Consider the following 20,111-nt stretch of genomic DNA (forward strand, 5'->3'; position numbering starts at 1 on the left):
GTAGGTCAATATCAGCTGCATAAGTTAAATCGCAAAAATCAAATCATGAAGACTGTAGCTATAGAGACGCTTGAGAACTTGACTTCATGCTCCACTTTTAGGTAGGGGTTTAATTCTTTTTGTCCTTAAGATATCGTAGGAAGGTGCTTAGTCTCCCTTAAGATACTTTGATAAATGATGCTTCTGGTATAGAAATTGTCTAACCAAACTCCTTCAAAACAGATTTTAAGTCTACAAGGTCCACTCTTTTATCCTTGGAGATAATAATTCGGTAAATTTCCGGTGTCTGTTTGAATGTCAGAAAATGTGTAGTCTTTACTCAGTTTCCCTTTCTCTGGAAGAAGTTGTCCCTATCCCTTTATCCTTTTCCTTTGGGTCCCTAGGACATTTCCCCCTCTCTAAGTGCATAATTGTGTAGTGCTTCCTACCTAAACTTAGTCTCTTAAGAGTTTTGTGCACTCTTCAGTTTTAACGAAGATCATCCTAATCCTTTAGGAATAATTCTTTATCTTGGTGAGTTGATAAATTTATATTTCTTTCTACTCATTAAGTTCATGATTACATATTTCATTCATCAAAATTGCATCTTAGGATAAAAGGCCTTTCCTCAGACTTGAAAAGAAATAACTTTCATCTGTCAAAGGGCCCAGATAATGAATTCTCATCTATATATTTTTCTTTGCAAAAATACTTTTTTAGTCATTAATTGTGTCAGGTACTATAGGCTTGGAGAACTGTTACTTTGGCAGCTTAAATCAAAAGGAAGTACAAACAGTGCAAACATTTGAAATTTAATTTTTAATCTAAACATGTTGAGTAGAGAACTTAGAAAATATAGGCAAAGCCTACGGATTCAGACTGTTCTGTCCAGTGTTTTTCCTCTACCAACATTCCCCTTCAACACACACAAAAACAACAGCCCCTCCCACTCACTTCTTCCTTAACATTTTACTTAATTTAGAAGACAGCTAAGCTAAATTAAACTAAAGATGGATGAGATTAGTGTCAGATATTTTGTTTTGCTAATTTTAGGAACTTTATCACTGCTACTTTACATTCATATTTTTAATATCCAGGAAATTAAGTCTTCTGATTCTTTTAATAGATACTTCTAAAATTTTGTGACCTTGGGGATTGCATCCAGGGCCTTCCACGTGCTAAATGTATGCTCTACCACTGAACTGCAACCATAGCCCTCAGATATATTTTTAAAACTATTATCAAAACTAAATGCAGACTGGGGATACAGATCAGTGGTGGAATTCTTGCCTAGCATCTATTGAGCTCCTGGATTTGATCCCCAGAACCACAAAAAGTAAAACTTTTTTTTTTTTGCAACAGTATCAGAGATTGAACCCAGGACCTTCACACTGAGCTGTATCCCCAGCCTTCCTTTTTTCCCCTTCCAGAGTGCCAGAATTACAAGTGTGCACCACCATGCCATGACTGGCTTATAAATTATCTTTTAAAGTAAGAGGCATTGAAGAATATTAAATTATTTTTTAGGTGCATAGCATCTTATAAAATGAAAAAGAAAATATAGCCGGCCGTGGTGGCGCACACCTATCATCCCAGGACTCGGGAGGCCGAGGCAGGAGAATCACAGAGTTTGCTGCCAGCCTGGTCTACATAGGGAGTTTAAGGCCAGCCTGAACTACAAAGTGAGACCCTATCTCAAGGAAAAAAAAAGTTACTGTAAAAGTCAACAGATGAAATTTATATTCATTTGTTTACAACCATCTGCCACACTGGGGATCTTGTCTTTTTCATATGCACATGCACATGCACGGTCCTCCCCGCTCCCCTGTGGGATCGGAGATCCAAGGTTTTACAGTCACCGCATTGTTACCATTGTACAGACATTTTAAATGGCTTGTTAAACCAGATGCCAGAGGAGAAAGCTATATTTGGTGTATCTAGGTGCTACTCTGAATGAGATTTTTACCCAAGCAGAGTTCAGAATGGTTCTAAAAGCAACCCCTCCTGAGGGAGGCACTGTATCTCTTTTCTCTCACATTCCCGGTTCCTCAGGACAATTGCAGACACATGGTGGGTGCATGATAATATTTCCATGAATGAAAGTCACTTTTTAACCACTTACAACCCAAATATTTAAATACAGCTGACCAAAAATTGCATTTTTAATTAATTTCTATAAGATTATATAATAGGAAATATAAAAATGACAATTTTATCAAATTTATTCAAGAATCAACTAGTTGAAGTGACAACTGTCCAAGTGATGCTTGGGGCAGTCAGTACAGAAACAAATGGGCTGGGGACTTAGCTCAGTGTTTCTACTGCCTGCATTGCAAGTGCAACGACCTGAGTTCGATCTCTGGTACCAGGGAAAAAAACAAAAAAACACAGAAACAAACATGCTGCCCAAGTGACCCTCAAGAAAATTGTTTTGTGGTTAAAAGTAATATTTGTAAGGCCACCAGGTATTTATGAGGTCAATTAAAAGGGACTAGGTAGTACATCACATCTGTATCTGAACATAAAATACCCAAATATTTTGTATTTTCCACCAAATTTTTTTAAATCTTCTATTTGGAGAGATACTGCAGTGTTAATCATTCTCACTTTGGTATATTTACCCATTTTTGTAATCAAAGTTATAGTGCAAATTTTTATTTAAACCTTATTATCAGCCTTTCTTATTTTCTAAACAAATCCTCTTCTTAAAAACCCTAGAATGGCGGCGATGCACCTACCTGGCAAGCACAAGGTCCTGAGTTCGATCCCCATTATAAGACAAAACAAAACAAACAAACAAAAAACCTAGAAAGCGGTAGTTGATTGTTAGCATTTTACAGTATTGCAATACTTAGAATACTAAGAATGAGTGTCCAAATTGTATACTTTGTCCTTTGGCTGTGGGAGGTCTCTTTTTCTCCCCTTTCCCCAGATAAAACAGCTCAGAACTTCTTTGTAAGTGACTTCACCTCTTGCACTTGCCTTCCCAAAGGGGAGATTTCAAGACCACAGGAAGGACCGGTTCTTCTGCCTCCAGCTCTCTACTCATTTAGTGAAAATAAGGAAACAGACCAATTTTGAGAAACCCATTAAAAGTCCACTCTACTTCAGTTCCATTCCTTTTCTTAAACCAGGGAAGAAAGTCTTTAATTAGCATTGAGTGAGTGTGGAAGGAAAAATATACATTCATATTACATGATAATGGGTTTATATTCACAGGTCTCTTAGAATAATGTTCTTGTGTCTACAATTGGTGACAAGATTTGACTAAATATCTTTTTTGATGGGAAAGAAGGAAAAAAAATGCAGAAATGTGAATGCCTGTCATAGTAAAGTATTTAAATCTTATTTCAGTCATACAGTTGCTCTAAGAAGTTAATGACTGACTTTTGTTTTATTTCTGTAGGACTCAGAGGAGGAGGAAAATGAGCTGGAAGCTATTAACCGGAAGCTGCTAAATTCACAGCCTTATATACCTGAGGAGTTTGCGGACTTCAGTGTTTACAATGCCAGCTTGGAGAACAGGGAATGGTTTTCTTCTAAAGTAGATCTGACAAACTCACATGTCATGGAGAAAGAAGTGTCTCGTAGCCCTACCACCAGCAGTATTACCAGTGGCTACTTTTCCCACAGTGCCTCCAATGCCACTCTGTCAGACATGGTGGTCCCTACTAGTGACAGCTCAGATCAGCTAGCCACTCAGACAAAGGACACAGACTCCAGCGAACATTCTGGACCACCACTTGTGCATGATTTCAGACCATCCTCAAACAGAGAGTTGACAGAAGTAGACAGAGGCTTGGGAAAAGATAAGATAATCATGGTGCCATTCAAGGAAAACAGTGCCTTAGCCAAAGGGAGCCCATCATCCCAGAGTATCCCTGAGAAGAATTCCAAAATGCTCTGTAGGACAGCTTTATGCTCAGAACTGGAGGCCTGCCCCAGCAAAAATGGCCAGCCAGCCCGAGAATTCAGTCCGAGGGAGGTGACCATAGAGCGTACCACCAACATCCTTGAGGATCATTCCTTCACAGAGTTCATGGGCGTATCTGATGGAAAAGATTTTGATGGCTTGACAGATTCTTCTGCTGGAGAGCCTTCGAGTAGGAGAAACCTACCAAATAGAACAGACAATAGGAGTGTTCCAGGCAGACCACAGGACACTGATGAGCTGCATTCCAAGTTAAAGAATGACCAGGTAATAAATTCCAGAGGCAGCACTTTGAGCTCTGTGCCATCTGTGAGCATATCTAATTGTACACCAACCCCTAGAGGCCCTCCAGAGCCATGACTTAGGAGGAAATATTCATCTTGCTGTTTCTTATAGAGAGGATGGGCCCACCGGGGAGCAAACTCACCGCTGTCCAGCTTGCTCACTGTGGGAGGGCAGATCTGTGGCAGCCTGAGTGAAACCATGAAATCTGTAGAACCAGTGGAATTTCTTTTCTCACAATGTTGGGGATTAAACCCAGAGCCTCACACATGCTAGGCAAGCACTCTGTCACTGAACTGTGGCTACCTAAGGATCAGTGGGCTTTTTGATTGGTATATGGGTTGGTAAAGAGTTAAGCATTCAAATGGATAAACTCGTAGTTATTCCCGGAGATGTTTATTGGCTATCACAAAGTAATCTAGTAGCAGCTACCATATTTCTGCAGTCCCTTGGATTATTATATACTTCATTATTTTATGTATCATTAAGAAAGAAAAAACACTGACCTAAGGTGTAGCTCAGCATGAGAATATTGCATACATACTTTAAAATCTGGGGCTGGGGATTTGGCTCAGTGGTTCTGCTGTCTGCTTGCAAGCCCAAGGTCATGAGTTCTATCCCCTGTACCAAAAAAAAAAAAATCTGGTTCCATCCCTAGCACTGCAAAAAAATTCTATCAGCAGTTGTAAGACACCTCACTTTCAAGGGTTTTAAAGTGTGAGAAGAAAAAAACATAAGCAATGTAGAATTAATAAGATAGCGTAATTTGATACACAAAGTGAAAACTGCTTTGTAAGATGGTGTAGACAAATTTCCTAAGGTTTGGGCCTTGAATGCTGCCCAGCATGGTTTATATTACTGTTTAATTTTGCTGTTGGACAAAACAGGCTTTTGCTAAGGAAAAATAATGAACTGCATAACTAAGAGATTATCAGCCTTTAGAAGTATTCCATTCCTAAGTACCACCGTTTCTTCCCATTCACATTTACTTACTTGGTTCCACCTTGTGTAGGTCGCAGGAGAGCCATGGCTTAGAAAGGCAAAGAGCTGACCAAACCAGCCAGAAGCTTGATAAGGACAGATAACTGGGGTACAATTCACCCCCTCTGTTTTTCTGAGGAAGTTATTGGGTGGGAGAATTTTCTTTCTATATTTTCCATATCAGCCCTTAAAAAGGATTTCTTTCCCCAATATAAGAGAAATAGGCAGGGCCAGGGATTTAGCTCAGTGGTTCCTCCACCTGCCTCACAAGGCAAGGTCCTGAGTTCGATCCCTGGTACCCCCCGCCAAAAAGGAGTCAGGTGTGATAGCACAGGCCTGTCATCCCAACACTGTGGCAAGAGGATCACAAGTTGGAGCCCAGCCTGAGCAACTTAGTGAGACCTTGTCTCAAAAAATAAAATAAAATAAAATTATAATAATGATGGTGGGCTGAGGGATATATCAGTGTTAGACCACCCCTAGGTTTGATCCCCAGTATAGGTAGGGGTGGTTCTGGGAAGGAAGTGCTGTGTTGAAGCAAATGTTCAGCATATGCAAGACCCTGAGTTTGATCAATGGTACCACAGAAAGAAGGAAAGAAAAAAGGAACAAATCACTCATTACTTTGTTTACCTTTGTTCTTGCAGGCTAAACATAAATTGTGTGAAAGTCTTCCATTTCTTTTACACTGATTTTGAAGCTTTCCATAGGCAGCATGCTTGGCTTTTTGGTTGAAAAAGCAAAGTCGACTGGGCATGGTAGTGCACACCTATAGTTACAGCTCTCAGGAGCCTGAGGCAGGAGGATCGCTAAGAGTTCGAGGCCAGCCCCGGCCACATCGTGAGTTCAGGCCAGCCTGAACTACATTGGAGACCCTGTCTCAAAAAAACCAAATTAAAACAAAGCAAAAAAAAAAAGTGGAATCTGCAGAAAGGTTTGTTGCATCAGATAATAGAATTATGGAGATTTTCTTTTTGTTATACTGGTTTTCTGCTGTGGTTGTTTCATTGTTGTTTGTGGTGCTGGGAATCAAACCCAGCACCTCTCACATACTAGGCAAGTAAATGCTCAACCACTGAGTTACGCCCCCGGCCTCTGCACTGGTTTTCATAAGTTGTTTTGACAGCTTTAAAGTCTAGTTTAGAACTTTGCACATACTAAAATTAGACTTTAGTTGTAAGCCTGAAATGACTTGGAACATGGCTCCAGAAAGAACTTTTATTTAAACTTTAACTTTGGATCATACCGTCACTCTTTACCTAGGAGCCTTACCTCAGGGCTGGGTTTCTCCCTTGCATGCTGTGAATTCCGCAACCAGACTCCATAATAAATGCAGGCCCAAAAGTCCTTCAGGCTGGTCTGGGGGAGTGGAGGTGGTAACGGGGCCTGGGATGCCTGGCCCGGGAGCCCAGACTCACCAGCCTCTTGCTTTCCAGGGAGGCACAGACTCGAGGTGAAAAGTAGCAGGCACCTGCTCTGCTGGCCCCAACGCGGCAGTTTTGTTCACCTGGTCACCGCGTGGGAGACACTGGCCCCATCAGCACTGCCACATGCTGCAGCTCAGCCAGACCGCAGCGGAGCACAGAGAGCCAGACACTTTCTCCTGCCTAGCAGGGGAAGCAGCACTTTGTCACTCGGATGAATCACAGCTTCTGCTTCTTTCCAGAAAGCAAGAGAACTGAAATCTTGGATTAACTAAGTGACAGTATTTTCGTTTGCACTTACTACACACCTACATTGTGTAGAAACCTCTACAGATTTCAAACAAACTTTATTCTTGTACAGTTTTAATCAGTTCTTACTGTAGAATCTGGAGTTGATGCTCTAATTTTTTATAAATAATATATATTATGTATATGAAATGTGTATCTTTGGCATGTCTGTTCAGAGACAGACACAGCTGCACACTAAAATGCAGATAAGATGATTTATAGAAAATCATAAGGTACTGGACTTTGTTACAAAGGAACTTGGGCGATCACTTCTATATGAGCAGATGAAAAATATTTTATTGCCCAAGAATGAGGTCACAAATCCCCCTTTATAGAAAGGTTATAGAATGCTGTTCTTTATAACCAAAGAACTTCCTCGAAACTGAACCTCTTTGCTGTCTGCTCTTGTTTTCTGTGAGCACAAATGTTTAACTGCAGGTTTGATGCCAGTACTTCCTTGGCTACCAGGCTACTCACTGCCGTTCTCTGTCCTGTGTCCTAAGCGCACTAAGAAATCTCACAGCTACAGTCTCTGGCCTTCCGCCTGACCCGACGCCTCGTCACAACATTCTATTCTAATGGTGACAAGACTGGGGCTGGCTCAGGCCAGTGTTTCCTATACCTTGGTTCAGCCCAGCCAGGCAGATGGCATGCAGAGAACAGTATTACTCTAAGCAGACATGGGGTACCAGGGGTTGGGGTTGGGTGCTGGGGGATCCTGGGTATGGGGTGTGGGTTTGTTTTGGGTTGGCATCTTTCTCTGCAGTGTGGTTTTGCTGTTGTTGTTTTGCTTGATTCTGAAAAATGCTGAAGAGATGGACCGAACCAGGAAGTTCACCAGTTCACATAGCACCATATTTGCAGGAGATGGTTGAATGCAGAATACCCTGCTGTCGTGTCTTCATTTGTAAAATTCTCCTACAAGTGGAGATGTAGAATCGTGGAAATTTTTACAAAAGTACTTTTATGTACCTATTCTGTAGATGTCTGTATAGTTGGTGTGGATGTAAACTGTAAATGTGTTGTGAAAGGAAGAGTGAGAGAATCTGTACAGCCTGCTGTACCTTTTCTTTAAGTTTTGAGCATCACTAAATGAATGAGATTTTGGAGACTATTGAAAAGCTGCTGTTTATGATTTTTGTGTATAGTGAGTTGACTGTAGTATTTTACTGTCTCTTTAAAAAAAGAAAACTGTAATTTATATCCCTTTTCAACATTATTGTATTTAATTGGTACAGATTTGTGTGTGTGTTTTAGAATACAAACTGTCTAATTCAGATTTTAAAGCATCAATTGTATGTCTTCAATAACTGTGCTGTTTTAGATCCACTTCACCATATTTGCATATATGCATATCCCTATAGCATTAAACAATGTCAGCTAACATTTATTGAGGATTTACCAGGGACTGTTTCAAACATTTGGTATTTGTTATAATTTCATCTGACAACAACAGATGTCATCAGTGCTACTGCTGTTAAGTGCTTGACACATGGGTTACTGATGGAGTTGTGACAGAGAGGGGATCCCAGCTGTCTTCACTTTATCCGGCCTGATGACGTGGCCCAGAGAGGCGGACCACTTGCAGAGAGGGCTGGTGCAGGGAGTCTCACCACTTCCAGGCTGAGCAGCTCTGGGGTGTACGGGGTTGTAGAGCACATAGGACATGGTGTGTTACCCTGTTCCCAACATGCAAACAAATCTTTACAGCACCCAGCAGGCCATTGCTACCTGTGAAATAGTGGCTAAAGATAGCTCACTGTGAAATGTTACCTAAAAACAATGTTACTACAGAATCTCTTCAGAAAAAAGTCTCAGGTGTTCATGGGAGCCTTTCTGAAGTTACCAAGAATTAGATCTAGCCTACTCTGGACAGAAGTGTAACTTAAGTAGACTTGGGGAAAGGGGGTAACATTTAAGCTGAATTTTATAGAACAGGGTCAGGGAGAGGAAAGGAGCTGGTTAATGTTTAAGTAAACAATGATAACTGAAAATACAGTTCAAGACAAAAAGCAGAAAAATTCCTTCTCTTCCTAGTGTAGGATCAGTGGTATACAGACACTGATAGCATCATTTGTTGTGATGACTAAGAGAACTGGCTTTAGGACACATTTTATTAAGTAGGCCAATCTAAGCATATGTTTAACAGTTATTTTTCCAAAGTACAATATTACCAGTCATCACATTTGTTAATAATAGTCATTTGGACACACATTTTATCATAACAAAAATACAGTTTTATGTTTCTATGGTGCTGACTTATGGGAAGAATAACTGTTTATAAAAATGCCTTTAGGGTTGGGCAAGAGCAAGATACTATCTTCTAAATTATACTGCCTCAGCCAACAATTACTTTTCAAATTACAATATTCAAGCTTTAGAACATTGGGAAAAAAAGAGGCAACTAATTACATGATTAAGCTTTTTTCAAAAGTAAAGCATTCCGGTCAAAAGAAGGTATAATTGAATACAAGTTCTTGTTCTCTTCTAAAAACAGTGTGCTGCTAGCGCACAGCATGGGTTCAGCCTTCACCTTTCTCCAGTAACAGCAGCACATGTGTTTTTCTGTAATATGGATCCCAACTTCCAAATTATAAAACAAGAATGCAAAGTTCATGTGTCATATCCAGCACTTTGTCTTGAGTTTCTCCTCTCCCAGAAGAAAGGAAATGTGCAAGTCCGGCAGTTTCCCATGTTCTGGAGGCCATGCAGCCTCCTGCTGGTGAGGAGCCTAGAACCCAGGAGGCTCCCTTGGAAGGGCAGAAGGGAAGAACCTCCCTTTCAGAGTGGGAACCATTGCTGACAGGAGTGAAAGAAAACTCCAAAGTCTAAATTTAACCTGTTTGTCATTGGCCTCTAATCCCCTGAAGGAAGGAAAAAAAGAGAACTATAGATTTGAGCACCACATAATGGTCATTGTGTCTTGGACTGGGTGTGTACAAGAAAAGCTCTGGCACTTGGTCTTCCCAATGTTCTGAGACAACATGGCTGCCTCAGTCAGGCTCAGTCAAATCACGGCTGCCAGCATCTGTGATTACGCTCCTCACTCAGAAAACTAGCTCAGGAAGATACCTGCGGTGTCTTGCTCACTGTCATCTGAGCCCACCTGGCCACAGCCAGTGGCAGATTTTCTGAGCTTGTCAGATTTTCTCAGCACCCTGGGAAAGAAACCTGTGCATCCTTCAGGGACCCTATGCATGAACACACCAGATGCTGATTAATACAACAGTGAGTGTTGTATGCAGAAACAGGTAAGTTTTTAAACTGGAGACTCGTGGAGAAAAGATCAGCTTAGAGAAAATCGGTCCATTTTGGTTTTGGCATAGTGTGAAGCCACTTGACCCTTTCACGGTATCTAAAATGCCTTGCATTAGTTAATTCTAAAACTGGAAAACAGTTCTTATAATGGCTGTGAGCAGCTATTTTGGGCCTTCATCTCAGTGTGTCTAAGTCGAACCATGGAGATATTGTTAAGTTTGTTACTGTTTGTCTTTTTCTAGATCAGCACATTTCGGGATATCACAGCACAGTGGACTACTTTTCCAGAGATTTTTTTAGTCAAAGAAAAACATCTGCTTTAAGAACCACACTTTTGTGTGATTAATCACTCTGGATTAATCTGCATAATATGCCTAGTATGTGGTGAACTGCAAATAAACCAAGCCTACTTACAAACATTAGAGGTAAAATACCTAGCTGTGACAAGTGCCAGGAAGAAAAAAAATCACCAAGATTAAGAACATATTATCTAACCTCGATAAAACTTTTACTCAGGGCTGTTTTACATGGGGTTGCTAATTTACCCGTATTTTTTATGCTAGTCATTCTATATGCAATAGTATATTTTTATAAGAAAGACAGTGTTGGTTTTCTATTGCTGCACAAAGGATTACTCTTAGCAGTTTAAAACAGCAGTAAATTTATCATTTTACACTTTTTCAGTACTGAGGATTGAACGCAGAGCCTTTCTATTGACCTATATCCCCAGCCCTTTTTTGTATTTTATTTTGGGACAAGGTCTCACTAAGTCACCAAGTTGCCCAAGATAGGCTTGAACTTGCAATCCTCCTGCCAGCACCAGCCACCAAATCTAGCCAACTTCACACCATTCCTATGGGTCCAAAACTCAAGTGTAGGTAAGAATAGTTTTGGCTCCAATCTGTAATAAGATGTAGGTCAGTATCAGCCAGAGTTGTGGCTGGCTGGACATGGAGGCTCCACTTTTAGGATGTTTGTCTACACAGCTGGCAAACTGATGCTTTGGCCAACTGGCTTTCCTAGAGTGAATGGTTCAAGAAATGCAGCCACATGCTGGGTGTGGTGGTTCACGCCTGTAATCCCAGGCCTCAGGAACCTGAGGCAGGAGGATCACTGAGTATGAGACCAGCCTGGGCTACTTAGTGAATTAAGGTCAGCCTGAACTTCCTAACCCTGTCTTTAAAAAAAAAAGGGGGGGCTGGGGATTTAGCTCAGTGGTTGTGCCACCTCTCTCACAAGCACAAGGTCCCAAGTTTGATCCCCTGTACCAAAAAAAAAAAATTATAGCCAAAAAAAAAGAAGCCACAGTGCCTCTTATGACCTCATCTCAGAAGTCTCACTGCATGCATTACACTTTAGAGGGGAAATCCTGAAGTCAGTTTCCCACAGAGGAGAAGAAGAATTGGACTCTTCCTTTGGAGAAGAGGACTGTAAAATGATGTGTAGACATACTTTAAATCCCCAATAGTTAGAAGTTATATAGCTGAAGCCATAGAACAAAGCAAAGCTAACTGGAACCTATAAATGAATATAAAACTCCAACTCAACCTCATTTTTTAAATTCATAAACAGGGTGAGAGAGCCATATTTGATGGAAAAATTAGCATATCAAGATAGTCCACAAGGCATAATGCCAATTTTGTCATGATGGCACAGAAATGTGGCTGCATAATACCCATGTATGTTCTTTAGAAAATTTCTATTGATGGATTATTTTATGAGTTTTATTATATTAAACAAGTAGTTTAAAAACTATTGAGTTTTTAATATTTGTTGACTATTTATTAAAAAGCATCAAAATTTTCAACATCAACTTTTTTGGTGTACAAAGTCTAAAGAACAAATAAATTCCTATATGAACTGCAGTGAAAATACCAATAGCACTCTACAACAAAAATAATCTTCCGTCTAACACTCTCCCAAATGAGCTATTTCAGCAGCTCAACAAATATAATCTTTACTTCAATTATCACACCTAAGGCAGGCTTTACACATGACAACAGTGTGTTCCATATGCATATATCATTTACACTGAAAGCACATGTGTTTTGCTTTCCTGGCCTTTTTGTAGGACATGCTTGACATCTTGCTGGTGTTGCTATTTTGTTGCTATATATTATACAATGGGTAGTTAACCGTAATATAAAATATCAATAAAATAAGTTACATTATTATGTGCATTTAGAATAAACATAAACATTTTCACAACAGCTGTGTACTTTCTTATAAAACCTAAAAGATAACAGCAGAAATTCCTGTATCAACTAAAATGAAAATATCAATAGTGTTCTACAATAAAAAACAATCTTTTCTTCAGTTGTCCCAATCAAGGCAATCTTCACAAATGACAACATGCACACATCTTGCTTACACTGATAGCACATGTTCTTAGCTTTCCTTTCCTATATGGCAGGACATTCTTGTTATCTCCCTGTCTGTCAGGAGTTTCCTACCATATTGTATAATGTGCACTTTAGCAGGAAAATAAGATCAATATATAAAATATCAAGTACGTAATGAGTGCTTAGAATAGACATCAACATTTTCATTCCAGTTGTTTACTTGCTTACAAAATCTAAAAGATAATATCAGAAATATAAACCTATGTGGACTACAATGTAAATACAAACAAATGTCTACCACAGAAATAATCTTTGCTTCAACTATTACAATCAGTGGACCGGGGGATTTAGCTCAGTGGTTCCGCTGCCTGCCTCACAAGCACAAGGTCCCAAGTTCGAACCCCTGCGGGGGGGGGGGGGTCTACAACACTCAAGACAGTCTTTGCACATGTAAACTGTTCCATAAAAAGTATCACACTGATGACACCTATGCTTTGTTTTCCTGTCCTTTCTTGTAGTGCACAGTTGACACATTTTTGGTTTTCCTGTTGTAGTAGGTCTTTGTGATCCTGCACCTGCCTCTTCACCTATCAGCTCAAAAGCGTGCTCCACAATCTTTTTTTTTTTTTTTTTAGTTCCCTGGGCAGAAACATTTTGCTTTTCCTCTGCTGGAAATGATCTCTTATGAGTTCCAGTTCCAATCCTCTAAGAAAATTCTTGGCTGATATTTTATACTTGTTATTTTCTTTGTAAACTATCAAACTATTTATGCCACATATTTTAGGATGGAGTGAAAAATAACCATTGGCCAAGGCAGGAGTGGTGCACGCCTGTAATCCCAGCACTCGGGGAGGCTGAGGCAGGAGAATCACTGTGAGTTCGAGACCAGCCTGGGCTACATAGTGAGTTCCAGGTCATTCTCATCTACATAGTGAGACCCTGGCTCAAAACAAACAAACAAGCAAACAAACATAGGCCAATGCTTTGTGTTTCAAGTGACATCATAGTTGCTGCATAACTCATCAACATCATTACTCTGCCTTTGGTTTTGTTATGGAGTTTCCATTTCAGGCTTCTTTTTGTCAAAGTTTCCTTGTCATTTCCATCATAGTGCAATGTTGACATCAGCAGTACCAATTTATTTTTCTTTGCCATATCTAAGGCCAATGTAAATCTTTCTGAAATCCAAAGATTGCACTATATCCAATTCTCCATTTTGAAATTGCAGCATTTCCCTTGGAATTTCTCCTTTGTTCCTGCATACAGTTCCTATGCTGGTCAATTGTTAGCAAATGCAATGTCAATTGGAAACTGACTTGTAAGCCAATTGTTTTTTGTTTTGTTTTTTTGTTTTTGGTACTGGGGATCGAACTTGGGACCTTGCACTTTTGAGGCAGGCAGCAGCACCACTGAGCTAAATCCCCTGCAAAGCCAATTGTTAAATGTCACATTCTGATTAGTTTGGGAGATGGGAGCAACAAGATTGTTCACAACATCATTTGGTTTATTACCGTATGACTAAGAACCTAGTGGCTGAGCTCCAAGATAAATTTCTAAACTGAAAGCATAAGTCTTTCCATCTACAAGGGCATACATTTTTATGCCATATTTTGATCCATCCTTTTTTTACGTCTTTTCCATTCCTGTGATTACCATGAGAAATCCTTGCTAAATACAGCAGACCTATGAATACTTTCAGTTCAGCTAGTGAGGTGTCATAATAAACACATCTTTGAATAATGCTATTGGTGCATATAAAATGTTTTACTCATATTTCAGCCTTTGCATATTTCACAACATCTTGTAGTATTTCATCTGGTATAGTTTCCAACACTGAATGGCAGTGCCGGCGCTCTGCCTAACAGATTTCACCCCTGCCATGATCCTATATTTTCAGACCTAGTTCTAACATTGGATTGTACCTTTTGGTTGTATGACCATTTTGCAACATTTCAACTAGTCAAATATGTGCTCATACTGCTGTTTTCTTTGTCATCTGAATCAAGGAGATCTCCATTCCCTTTGTCTGTATCAGTCAACTCTTACTCCATTTCACTGTCACTGGAACTTTTGCTCATGTGCCAATATCATTTATCATCTCCATTCATTATCATTAGTCATCATTATTTTCAGTCATTATCACCTTCATCATTCAAACATGAGTAATCTGATGACTCACTTTGACCTTCTCCAAAACTTGCAAATCTGGTTTTTCACATGCCATTGTACTGAATTGGTACTTCTATCACAAAAATTAAAAAGAAAACTTTTTTCAAAACAAATCTAAATACACAGAAATTAAGCAATTTCTAGAAACTAAATTTACAACGTTTCATGGGTGAAATTCACTCACCTCTTGCTGTTTTGGAGCTCTTGTACACACCTTGCCATTCATTGGCTAAGTGGGTGAATGCACAGATGAGTTTTTGCTTTCCCCAGGTGCAGTCACTGTGAGTGGCACCTACACTCCATTATAGTAACAACATGTTTTCTAACAGAAAATTGGTGTGGGTATATTTTACACCCTGTGGTCCTCAGGTAAACATACCCAAAACCTGTTAGATGGAACATTATGCGGGTAAAAATCCTGATTTGCCACTTGCACACTGCACACACGTTGCCATTCATCGTACCAAGTGGGTAAACAAAGATTGCTTCCTGTATCCCCCAGGTGCAGCTACTGTGATACACAGCCAAATACTGTTATGCTAAAATACAAATCTATAGTAGAAGATTATGGAGGCTGGAGATTTAGCTCAGTGGTTCCGCCACCTGCTTTGCAAGCACAAGTTCCCAAGTACAATCCCCAGTACCAAAAAAAAGAATAGAAAAGAAAATTATGGGATGTATTGTTGTAACCCAATCTTATGTCCCATAATGAGAATATTCATTTAAAATGAAGATATCTTAGGGACAGGAATATAGCTCAGGGGTTCCACACCTGCTGTGCAAGCACAAGGTCCTGAGTTCCATTCCCAATGCCAAGGGGAAAAAATGAGGATATCTTAAAAATAGGATCAAAACTATACTAGTATTCTTGGTGGAGGGAAATTATTATGAACTTGATTTTGCTTATATCTGCTCATTTGATTCTTTTTCAGATCTGCTTCATTGGAGGGACAAGTACATGGCTGATATCTTTGCTCAAATCAGGGACTCCACCATCTTTCCTTCTTAAGACAAGACATATTAATGGTTAACCCTGGGGATAAAACTGCCAACTGAAAAGTTGGTGAATACAGAATTTTTTTTGCTCAAGACACTGACAAAGTTGGGGTTATTTTATCGGTAAAATATGATATATATCCTTTTGGTCTTAGCTCTGGTAAATTCCTTAGAGAAGCCTTTGGTAATCCCTTATACTGCCCTGGGCTTCTCTTGTTTATGCTCAGAAGGCGATGTAGTTCTCCTTTGTACCACTGTCAATTATATAATCAATCTTAATTTTCCCTCACTAAACTACCTGCTCTGAAAGGACAGGGCTACTGCCTATATTATGCAACACTGTTCCCAATGCTAAAGGCAGGGTAAGGTACACAGGGGGTACTTGGAAGGTACTTACTAAATGGAGGAGTTGTATAGTATCAGACAGAGAACTGCCCTGGAAGACCTGAGTTCTTATTCCTACCAGGAACCAGCTTTACAATATTGTTGATATTTACACAATATTCTATTCTCCAAGTACCCTATTTCTCTACCCTCTATTAAAAATAGGATTTTAAATTGATATTGTATATGCTATGTATATAAAGATTATAACACACCCACCTAATGAAACTTTATACTTGGTTTAGATTGCCTCAGTGTTTATCTAATTCCGTGTTCTCTTCCAGGATCCCATCCGGGATGCTGCATTACATCTTGTTGTCACATCTTCTTGCGCTCCCCTTGACTGTGACAGTAACCAACTCAAATTGTTTTTGAGGTCTTTAACATTTTTGTTAATATACAGTAAAGTATATTATAGGAGCCTCTCTACTAGATTTGTTTGCTATTTTTCACAATGATCAAATTAGAGTAATGGGATTTTAGGGGAAAGATCACAACATTTGAAGAATTCATGCTGTCAACATGATATCACTGCTGACAGTGACAATCACCTGAATGGAGTCATGTTTCAAGATCCTCCACACTTAAGCTACCTTTTCTGGTGAGGATGACACTGCAATTTACGATAGAATAAATTGAGTTTTTTAAATAGAAACTGCCTACCTACCTACCTACTTACCTACCTTCACTGGAACTGTAGGACAGATGCCCCAACCTTCAGTCAACAACAATGGTTCCTCCGGTCTGAATATCACCAGACAAAGGAAACGCAGATGGAAAAGTATCTAAGCTCACTAGGAGGATAAAGAATGAGACTGCCTGCGGTTTTTCCTTTTCTGCTGAAAATTCAAAACTAAGAGTCAAATCTAACTATTACATTTCTTTTAACAAGATTTTGACACTAACACACTCTGATGAAGACAGTCTTCAAGGCCAGCTCCACTACTTTCTATCAAATCCTTCACTTAAGGCTCACTTTCCCCACCTACAAAAGGGGTTAGTGACAGTGTCTTCCCAATGGGGTTGTTGACATGATCATGGGGACATGGTATGCGAAATATCTTACACTGGATAAACAAATAACCATGCAATAAGAGTATATGTTGCTATGAAACAGAGGTCTCATTCCTGCCTACAAATCACTTTACCCCGTGGCTTTCCACTCCGTGAGGATGCTGTACACTCCTTCATGCAGTGGCTTATCTTGCAGAAATCACTAAGGCAGTAAAAACAGGGACACTAAAAAAGGAACCAAGGACTCAAGGAAATGAGAATTAAGATCATTTAAATAAACTTTAAAAAATGTGTTAACAGTAGAATAGATTCTGAAGGAGAAAGATAGATAAGGGTGGAAGAGATTTTAAGTACTGGAAACACTGCACAGTCAGATAAAGAGAAGGAAAATACATAAGAGAGGTTAACTGAGATAAGGAAAGAATGATAAGACCAAATATACCTCTAATAAGATCATCAAAGGAAAAGCTTCAGAGGATGGAGGAAGTCAAAGGGAGAAGGTATAATTGCCTAAAATTGTCCCAAAGTAATGAAAGGCATGAGTTGTCAGATTCAGAAAATGCAGTAAGTCCCTAGAGAGAGTTTGTTTGTTTGTATTAGGGATGGAGCTTGGGTCCTTGCAGATTGGGAGGCAGGTGGAAGAACCGCTGAACTAAATCCCCGGCCTAAGAGAGAATATTTTAAACATCAATAATTAGGCATATTATATGAAATTGCCAAACACCAAAAATAAATACATTAAAAGCATTCAAACAACAGCTATAAGCTGTAGATGAAAGACAATTAGATTAACATCAGACTTGTCAAAAACTCCAACACGAGTTGTAAGACAATGGAATAACTTCAAAATTCTCAAACTGTCAATTGTATTTCAAGTTCCAGTAAGTTAAAAATTTTAAAATGAGGAAAAATGATAATACTGTAGGCAAAGACCAAAAGAATTGTCCACCTATAAGAGAATCTTACTATTTAAAGTAGCACTTTAAGAAGGAGGAAATTAAATCCAGAAAGAAAGAGTAAGAGTGGTAAGCAAAGAAATTGGTCAATATGTGAATAAATCTAAATGAGCATCAACAGAACCTGTGCAAGGGCCTGGGATTTAGCCCAGTGGTTCCACTGCCTGCCTCGTAAGCACAAGGTCCAAGTTCGATCCCTGGTATCAAAAATAAAAAACAAAACAAACAAACAAAAAGCCCATGTGGGAGTAATGAAAGTTAAATGAGCCAGGGATTTAGCTCAGTGGTTCCATCGCCTGCCTTGCAAGCACAAGGTCACGAGTTCAATCCCTGGTACCAAAACAAAACAAAAAATTTAATGAAATACAAATTGTCAACAGGATTGATTGGAGTAGAAATACTCTACAGTAATTCTATTGACTTAGAGGGGGATACAGATCAATTTTAGATAATTCATGTTAAAATTTAAAGTAATCACTAAAAAAAATGAAGACGAAAGAAAAGAAAATATAGTTTCCAGGCCAGGTGTGGTGGCATGGTGGCATGTGCCCAAAACCCAGAACTCAGGAGAATGAGGCAAGGGGGAACACCATAAGTTCGAGGCCAGCTGGACCACATAGTAAGTTCAGGACCTGTCTGAATGACATACTGAGACTGTGTCTCAAAAAAAACAGCAACAAAAGAAGTGGGGGGGGGAGGTTGACCAGTGACATGTTAAAAGGCAAGAAAAAGCAGATGAAAAAAGGGAAAACAGAACAAACAAATAAAAAGGTTGAAACAAATCCAAATAAACCCATACCCACAATATGTGGAAAGAGCCTTCTCTATTTCCCCCTAAGGATCTTTTTTTTTTTTTTTTAAATCCAAAGAACATTGTAGCTTGAAGGTAGGGGGACGTAAGTGTAGGACTTGTGATGTTCTAGGTGAAGAGCAGGGAAGGGGCTATGTCTTACCCTATGTTCCAATTCACTTATTTCTATCTACTTGCTGTACAAATGAATACACTGGATGAGACCTCTGGAATTCCCAGTTCTCTGGAGAATGAACCCATGACTTTTATGAAGGTGAGAGATAGGGTCCCCTCCTGGCAGGCTGCTTGGGGTAGGAGAGGAGAACTAGGACTCAATAGTGTATGCCCAGACACAAAATCCAACTTGCTTTCAGCCACGCACCCTCTCCAGCTTTCCACAGTACTAGGTACCTTCTGAGTTCTCTTCATATTTTCCCAGATATTCTGTCTCCTGTCTTTAGGGTGTCAGGTCCTCTGCCTACTAAATGAGTTTCTCTCCCAAAATTGTACTAAAATCTTTTGTTCACTATGGTCTTTTGTTTCTTTATTTTCTCCTAGTTGTTTAATACTTTTATCTCCATTGCTGTCACATATAAGTTTAGCAGTGGATAGGATACAAAATTGTATGATTAACCTGCCATGTTTAACCAGAGCAATTGACTTGCTACATGTCACCTCCATCAGAACCCTGGAAAGCTTGAAAGCCAATGGCAAACAACTGGTAGCATTATCACACAGAGCAAGAATTTGAAGTATGTGACCCCCAGTGTACAGATTAATGGAGGCTCACAAGGAAAAATTAACTGTGGCAATGTAAAGTTTGAAACAGAGATGTTCCAGAAGGTCAGAGACCATAGGAAGCTATTAATCTGTTCCCATCCACTAGTTTAAGGAATTTCCCTCTGTTGTTTTTGATGCTAGGTAAAAATACATGTGTAACTTAAATCACTTTTGTTTTTTACACAGACTGTTAGTATCTCACGATCAATTGCCACTATAAGCGCTCTTCCTTGAAGTGCATAAAAAAATTTTCCCACACTGTTGGTTGTCTTTTCACTCTGTTGGTGGTTTCTCTTCCTGTGCAAAAGCTTTTTAATAAGATGAGATCCCAGTTTTTGATTCTTTGCGAGGGCTCCTTTGTGAATGGGGATGTGTTCATAAAGCCTTTGCCTACACCTATGTCTGAGAGTTCTACCTGTTCTATCTTCTAGCAGATTAAATGTTTGTTTTAATATTTACATCTTTGATCCATTTTGATTTTAGTTTAGTTCATGGTGGAAGATATGGGTCTGATTTTAATCTTTGGCATGTGGAAAG

General features: G+C 39.4%; 1 protein-coding gene across 3 annotated transcripts in view; it reads left to right on the forward strand.

Moving 5' to 3' along the window:
• Positions 1-8,865, forward strand: part of Kif13a (kinesin family member 13A) — a 190,039-nt gene extending 181,174 nt beyond the window's left edge. For 2 of the 3 annotated variants that reach the window (XR_004516526.1, XR_004516527.1), the window contains 2 exons: positions 5-101; positions 3,386-3,462. Coding sequence is in view for 1 of the 3 variants with exons in the window: in XM_010622914.3 (XP_010621216.1) it covers positions 3,386-4,177; positions 6,610-6,630 (813 nt within the window). In the remaining 2 variants the exon portion in view is untranslated. Of the gene's footprint in view, positions 1-4; positions 102-3,385; positions 4,178-6,609 lie in introns of those variants that run through there. The other variant, XM_010622914.3, reaches the window with a different exon arrangement.
• The last annotated feature ends 11,246 nt before the right edge of the window (positions 8,866-20,111 follow it).

The sequence above is a fragment of the Fukomys damarensis genome, unplaced genomic scaffold, assembly GCF_012274545.1.
Source record: "Fukomys damarensis isolate Sample0158 unplaced genomic scaffold, DMR_v1.0_HiC HiC_scaffold_10, whole genome shotgun sequence".
Classification (NCBI taxonomy): Eukaryota; Metazoa; Chordata; class Mammalia; order Rodentia; family Bathyergidae; genus Fukomys; species Fukomys damarensis.